The sequence below is a fragment of the Clarias gariepinus genome, chromosome 10, assembly GCF_024256425.1.
Source record: "Clarias gariepinus isolate MV-2021 ecotype Netherlands chromosome 10, CGAR_prim_01v2, whole genome shotgun sequence".
In the NCBI taxonomy this organism is placed as follows: domain Eukaryota; kingdom Metazoa; phylum Chordata; class Actinopteri; order Siluriformes; family Clariidae; genus Clarias; species Clarias gariepinus.
In genome coordinates, this window is record NC_071109.1 from 31,414,619 (window position 1) to 31,422,719 (window position 8,101).

Genomic DNA, 8,101 nt, shown 5'->3' on the forward strand with positions numbered 1-8,101 from the left:
GAAACAATTTTACACATCCAACTTAATATCTCCTGACTTGCACTTTTTTAAACATGCAAAACTGTTTTCATATATAGGATCAATGATGCAAGCTTGTTCTCTAGACCTATACAGTATACTCTACAGGCTCCAAATACAAGTTTGTTTCATGTGCAAAAGGAATCGCAGGAACAGGGGCATCTAGAACATTTGACTGTGGCTTCTGCACAGAATCTCCTAAAACTTCTAACTCTTCTGTCTCTATATTGCTTTCCAAATGACTGTCATAGCTCCTTAAATAAATTCTGATATGGCTTAAAAACTGGAATGACTCACAAACATCTTTAAAATCACATAACTCACATGAAAAACCAAGGTGGTCAGTAACTGCAACAGGCTGTTTGTGTGCTCTTGTCAAATGTGATTTTAACGCACCTACAGTTTTAAAAGTACAAATGCAGTCAATATACAAGCAATTTCCCTCTGGGATTAATAAAGTTCTTTAAATCTTAAATGAATCTTGAAGCAAGGCTGCTGCAATGATCGCCCTAGATAGTGCTGAAACCTGTGGTGTTTCAAGAGGACCTCTCGGCTACCGTGGACAAACTTGCAAAGCTTACAATGCATTCCAAACCTATGAAAAGAAAAGCAAAAACAGTTTGACGTGTCAATTAAATTGACATTCATTGTTTAAAACACAACATAAATAAATATTACATACAGAAAAGAAAAATATTAAATACAGTGTCCTCCATACATACTGGAAAAGCGAACATAAAATGCGAACATAAAATGTTTGATTTTTTTGCTGTAGACTCAGACATTTGTAAATGTAATTAAAAGATGAATAAGGCACATAAGTACATAATGAGAAATTTTATTGTTAGCAATTTCAACACAGATGTTTTTTGACTACAATGGTTTATATGTAGACAGTATGCAGAAGCAATACATGAAACTGAAACTAAATAAAAAATGCAACAGAGGCTGTTTCCGTCACAAAAAAAATAAAAAAAAACAATTAAATATAATAAAAATTGTAACTAAAAAAAGGCAAGCAGCAGTCTTTATTCCATTGATAGATGATCAATCTACCTGGTTGGTACGAGAGCACATTCTAAGAAAAGCTGTATTATTAATGTATTACTGTAATTGTGGAAATGCTTTTACAGCTCTCTCAAGACTGTTAGCGTACGTGTCTTGTGTATGAAACTTAAAATGGTTTGGCTTTCTCCATTACATGACTTTGTTAAGTTTTGCTCAGAGTGCTCTATAAAATCGCTTCTGTAAGAGATTGTACTGTACCCTTTCGTTGTACTGAATTCGAACCTCAGCTTTCTCTGTGAAATCTAAAACAACATGAAATGCCCTAGCAGAAGACATAAAGAGTTGTAGTTCTTTTAATGGTTTTAATTGTGTTAGAAGTTTAAAGAAAATCTAAGAGTCTTAACTTTGTAACTTTTGGCTGCATCTTATTAATATAAGCTGTTTAACTACTCTGGCTTTCAATAGTAATTATGTCTTTAATTGGAATTATTCTTTTCCTTGTGACTCTCTTAAAAATTAGCTCTATGCTAACTCTGGTACAATATATCAAATGGCAATATTTTTATTTAATATTATACATGGATCCGTAGAAATTAAAAATAAAGAAATGCTAATACCACAACATTGTTGTTTGGGTTGATTACCTTACCTTTACTCTTCCTAACATATCTCTGATCTAACCTTTCCTTCTGAAGGTTTTGTCCTTCCTGCAGGTCACCTGCAAACATGACTTGTGTAAATCTTCCATCCTCTTCCTTTGACTATTAATACAGTTCAGATTTATTTTATATTGAGTACATATTAAAAATTTACAGTACCATCTGTTAAATTTTGAGATTACCTCAGATATAAAAGGTTTCAAATAAACAAGTATATCTTTTGGTTCTGTGGGGCAATGAAATGAAGCATATATGTTACTTCAAGCTCAGCTAATTACACCTGTGAAAACCCCATTGACAGTCATTCAGTAGTTTTAATGTAATGTTTGCACAAACAAACAATTAAAACAGGCAAACAAAAATTTCAAAAACCACCCTGATGTGTCTTCTTACTCATCTTACATCACCACAAATACTTTTTTCGCAAATATCTTCAATGTACAGACATACCAACTTTACAGTTTATGTATGTATAGATGATAGATGGGAAAAAATACATTAAATTAGTAATGAATACATGCCATGCTATAACATCTAATTATATGTGTTTAATGTTTTCCTATGCCACCCTGCCAAAATCTTTTGGACTCTTGGTCCTAAAGTTCTGGACTAAATGGGGTGGAGATCCTTTATGTAAATGATTAACAGGATTCACAGTTTGAGTCAGTAAAAGATCTTGGTGTACCAGCCACTCAGAGCAGCAGTAATACAGGCATCATGTTAGGCTCCTTCATTTTTGTTGGGTTTTGCATGTTCCTCTTTTTCTTCTTAATTAGGATCAAGAAGCCAAAGAACTTTCCCCCTGGGCCACGACCCTTACCCATATTTGGCAACCTTCTTCATTTTAACATCAACAATCCTTTGAAAGACTTTGAATTGGTATGTAATTATATTGTTGTTATTTCCCCTTTTTATATATAATATGAAATTATGTATTTATTACCAAAAATTGTCTTCTAAGCTTATGACCTAACTGCAGTGTTGGGTGTAACACATTACAAAGTAACGCATTATAGTACTTGGATGACTTTTTTGATGTAACGAGTAATCCAACTCGTTAGGTCTGCCATTTAAGTACTCAGTTATTTAGTTCTGTAATCTGTGAGCCAGACAAAAGTCATTCCCAATCTGTTATTGTGTGTGTGTATGTGAAATTCGACCCACAAGCCCTACCCGATAACCCGCCCCCCTCTGTTATTTCTGCTGTTATACCCCTATCTCACCTATGCGATTTGACTATGTGAGGACGACGCACAGAAAGATGTAAACCTAATCACAGCGCCAAATCATGATGTACCATACTTACGGCCACCGTGCGAAACCGCATAGGTGAGATAGGGGTATTAGTATAATATATAGAATAATTATAAAGGACTTGACTAAAACAACATGCATGAGGAATCACAAAGGAGTTTTCATTTTTCTGTAATGAAAAAACACTTTAACTAGTTACTTTTATCAGAAAGTAATGCTGTTATGTAACTGATTTCTTTTTAAAGACAGTAATTTTGTAATGTAATTATTGAAAAGTTTCTATTTGAGTCTTGTGCATTATGCATTCTAGAAAAAAAGCTTTCCTTTTTACAAAATTATAATTGTTTTTAATGATTTTAACAATAATATCCAAATAAATGTGAAGAAACAAATTAATAAATAAACTAACAATAAATTTCTCCTAATACTTAAACTTAATACCTAATGTGTAACCTGGACTTTGTATTAAGTTTTAAATATATACATACACATACAGTATAAGTCGCCTACATATGCAAGGGTTCCAGCAATGCTCTACGGCTTAGAGACAATGGCGCTGAAGAAAAGACAGGAGGCAGAGTTGGAGGTAGCAGAGCTGAGGATGTTGAGGTTCTCTTTAGGAGTGACAAGGATGGATAGGATTAAGAATGAGTTCATCAGAGGGACAACCCACGTTAGATGTTTTGGAGATAAAGTCAGAGAGGCCAGATTGAGGTGGTTTGGACATGTTCAGAGGAGAGATTGTGAATATATTGGCAGAAGGATGCTGAGGTTGGAACTGCCAGGCAGGAGGTCTAGAGGAAGACCAAAGAGGAGATTTATGGATGCAGTGAGAGAGGACATGAAGTTAGTTGGTGTGAGAGAAGAGGATGCAGAGGATAGGGTTAGATGGAGGCAGATGATTCGCTGTGGCGACCCCTGAAAGGGAACAGCCGAAAGACAAAGAATACATATGCAAGGGTTCCATCCTGAAAGCTAGAAGTACTAGAATACTAACACAATTAGCTACACACAATTTATTACAGTACAGTGTTTAGAATTGTGCCGCTGGTTAAATGATTCATGTTGAAAGAACGAGCAATAAATGCCATCTATTTACATTGCTCCATTCTCTCAATTATTTTAACTTTTGTCTCCACTGTTATTGGTTGCCGCTTCTTAGCAGTACCGGCTTTATCGCTGCTACTTTTATGCACATATGTGTGTGTGTGGGTGTGTGTGTCGCTCTCTTGTTTCTGGGGAGTTCACGGACTTAAACCAATAACCTAAAATACAAGCCAAACAATGCACAATTCTAATAAAGAGCCTGAAATGGATGCCTCATTGCAGGGTTTCTTAAAGTATCATTGACAGAACCATGATAAAGGTGCTTGGCCTTCTTATATTTCCAATCAGCGGCGTAGTCTCAGTGGGCTATGGGCTATCAGTCATGTTTTTTTTTCCCGAGGCCTTGGTGATTTGCCTTTACATGTGCATTTGCAATTTTTGTGATTTTGCTCTGCAGTGTCTTCCAGTACTTGTAGTGCTGCTTGTGGGAATTTCTGTTTACTTTCCAACATAACGTTAATGCGCATGAGCAACTTTTCCTGGTACCACATTTTTAACAATGTAAAACTTTTGGCAATAGCATGTATCAGTGTCCTTTTGTTGTGATGACATGCAGTATATACCTTTGTTCAGGTCATTAGTGATATTATTAATGTATCTCAACCTTCGTTCTTCCATATTTACCATTTCACAAGCATAACATTTTAATAATAATAATAATAATAATAATAATAATTACACTTCCCATGCTGGATTTAAAGGATGTTTTGAAATAGTTGAATGGAAATTAATGCCCCTTTGAAAATGCTTTGTCTATTTTTAGTTGGCTGAGCGTTATGGGAATGTTTATAGCCTCTATCTTGGGAGAAGCCCAGCTATTGTACTCAATGGTTTAAAGGCTATTAAAGAAGCTCTGGTGACCAAATCTGCAGATTTTTCTGGACGCCCACAAGATTTGCTAGTTAGCCATATGACTGAAGGAAAAGGTAAGATAAAAAATAATTTAATTCACAACCATTACAAATAAAATGTAAAAAGTACTGACTCAAAATAAAACAAAGAAAATATTGAAATAAAGATTTTAATATGAATAAAATGAAACAGGAGTCATACTAGCTGATTATGGTCCTGCATGGAAGGAGCATCGGCGCTTTGCTCTCATGACCTTAAGGAACTTTGGTTTGGGGAAACAGTCTATGGAGAACAGGATTCTGGGAGAAATTGAACATCTTGTTGCAAAACTTGAGAAGCATGCGGGTACCAACATCCCACTTTATTTATCATGGTTTTGTTGATGGTAGCTGACAAACAATTTTTTTTCTTTTAAGTCTACAAAGAAAAGACATGTTGATAACCACTGATTTTCTATTTGTAGGAAGTGTCTTAAATCCTCAGACTTTGTTCCATGATGCAGCATCAAATATCATCTACCTGATGTTGTCTGGCACTCGATATGAATACGGTGAAGAAACCCTTAATAAATCTGTTAAATGGATTACTGAAATTGCCAAGATTATTAATGGACCTTGGTCATTGGTGAGACATTATATTATCACCTGATTACTGACTGCATTATGACTGTTGCTAATTCTAAGTACATGCTTAAAGAAATAAAAAAAAAAAACATTTGTTACTAATTAATAAAGAACAATACGGACAAAAAGTAGATATATTTTTCTTATAGATTTATGATACTCTTCCCTGGGTGCGATCTCTGCCACTTCCTTTTATGAAATTGTTTAAAAACAACAATTTACTTAAAGAAATGACAATGAACATGATCAAAAACCATAAGACAACAAGAGTCCGAGGAGAGCCGAGAGACTTTGTCGACTGCTATCTGGATGAGCTAGATATGGTATGTCTTTGTGTGGGTATATGGGTTATTCTGGCAATTTATTAAATGTCAAAAAATTTCATGTTCAATTCAGTGGTATCTCAGCTCGAAAAGCTCAACAAATCGCACGCTGGCGGGTGTTGCACATCGGCGGTTGTGGCGAATATTTTGAACAACAAAATATTAAATGATCACCATAATCTTTTTTAGAATTACATTAAAAAAACTAACAAACTAAAGTAAAATACATTTAAATTAAATTCTCATTATTGATTTTCCAAAGCCACAGGAAGCCGCAGCAGAGGGATAAAAGAGACATATGGAATGTACAAATCTCCAAATTTACAGATTTACAAAAGTTACAATAAAATATAATTTAAATAAAAATGTATAAAATCTATAAATTACACAGAATGTGCAATGTGTATACTGAGAATCATAAAAAAACTAAAAATATAAGACTATAGAAGGGTATCTCACTTAGGTTTCATGTAATATGCATAAAATAGGGGTAATATAACCTTCTGGGTATATTGTCTGGTTTTAGTAAGATATCTGGTATTATATTATATTATTTTATTTTATATTATATTGTTTTAGTAAGAACTGAACTAACTGGACTGTCTATTTTTAACAGGGAAAAACAGGATCCACATTTAATGAAGAACAATTGGTAATGTACATTTTAAACCTGCATATGGCTGGGACTGATACCACATCAAACACCCTCCTTACAGCTATCCTCTACCTCATGGCTTATCCAGACATTCAGGGTTTACCCTTTATTTTATTGCACTTTATTATTAAGTCTTGTTGCATAAACCTTAAAACATTTGATTAATAGATTTAATTTGATTTGTAACCGAGCCAAGCATTTTGTTTCTAGAGAGATGCCAGAAGGAGACCGATGAGGTTATGGAGGGAAAATCTCAGATGTCTTTTGAGGACAGACACAACATGCCGTACACACAGGCTGTAATCCATGAGTGTCAGCGCATCGCCAACATCACCCCTCTGAGTGTGTTCCACTCAACTACAAGAGATACTGAACTGATGGGCTATAGCATCCCAAAGGTGGTAACTTCAAACAGTGGGTTAATATATCTTCTGCTACACATGTTGATGTTTTTCATCCTCTGTTTCCAGGGAACTATTATTATCCCAAACCTCTCGTCAGTGCTAAGTGAAGAAGGCCAATGGAAGTTTCCTCATGAGTTCAACCCATCAAACTTCCTTAATGAACAAGGACAGTTTAAGAAGCCTGAGGCATTTATGCCCTTTTCTGCTGGTGAGAGCTTACATTGTTGTAAAAATGGTACAAAGATTACCCAAATCTAACCCAGTCAAGTGCAAACATATGTGTTTTAGATCTGACTCCGTAGAACATTTATCAAACAGTGAAGGAAGAAGTCACTAATGAATAATCATGGTGAACTAATGTGTGTCTGTGTGTGCAGGGCCTCGTTCATGTTTGGGTGAAGGTTTGGCTCGCATGGAGCTCTTCCTCATCTTGGTCACCCTGCTGCGCCGATTTCAGTTCATTTGGCCTAAAGACAGCGGAGAACCAGATTTCACTCCTGTATTTGGAATCACACTTACACCCAAACCATACATGATGGGCATTAGGTTGAGACAGCCAACTAGAGAAATCTAGAAATTGTCAGGAGATTTACTATATGCTTACAACTTCTTCTTTATGGTAAATGAAATTGTATTATATCATAATAATAGAACAAATGACCTAGCAATAGACTAATAAGATTAAGAACATTGAGGGTGTTAAGAAGAACTGATGGGGATGCTGTGTTGTTTTGAGCATTCGGAGTAAAGAATTAAAGCCTGTGCTTCTAACCCTTATCTGTATTCTGGTTCTGTTGCTAATTTTACTGTGAAAATTCAAATTTTATTTGTCACATACACAGTGAAAAATGTGAAAATGTTGTCATTTTCACATTTTTTGGATAAATGGCTAATTCCTATGTAGGCCCAAGTTTAGCTGGGAGTAGTACACCTATCCGTTTTCTTAGCTGGAACATTAGAGGGATGGGTAACCCAATTAAAAGATCTAGGGTATTTAATCATGTTAGAAATGTTTACATACTGATATAGTGTTTTTACAAGAAACACATCATCAAGTTAAGGATCATCATAGGCTTCTCTGTCCCTGGGTAGGTCAATTTTTCATTCTAATTTTAATTCTAAGTCACATGGTGTGGCCATAATAGTTAACAAAAGGATACAGTTTTCACCTAGCCATATAATTGCTGACAGAAATGGC

At 35.1% G+C, this 8,101-nt stretch overlaps 1 protein-coding gene across 2 annotated transcripts; it reads left to right on the forward strand.

Annotated features, from left to right (window-relative positions):
- The first annotated feature begins 2,392 nt into the window (after positions 1–2,392).
- Positions 2,393–7,731, forward strand: LOC128531916 (vitamin D(3) 25-hydroxylase-like). Of its 2 annotated transcripts, none has more exons than XM_053506102.1 (9): positions 2,393–2,564; positions 4,810–4,972; positions 5,091–5,243; positions 5,362–5,522; positions 5,671–5,868; positions 6,461–6,596; positions 6,710–6,897; positions 6,970–7,111; positions 7,281–7,731. In XM_053506102.1, exons 1-9 carry the CDS (start codon positions 2,403–2,405, stop codon positions 7,475–7,477), a joined length of 1,500 nt encoding a protein of 499 aa, XP_053362077.1. In that variant the 5' UTR covers positions 2,393–2,402; the 3' UTR covers positions 7,478–7,731. The 2 variants fall into 2 exon arrangements, with proteins under 2 accessions (XP_053362077.1, XP_053362076.1); XM_053506101.1 differs by having other exon boundaries at positions 5,671–5,844.
- The last annotated feature ends 370 nt before the right edge of the window (positions 7,732–8,101 follow it).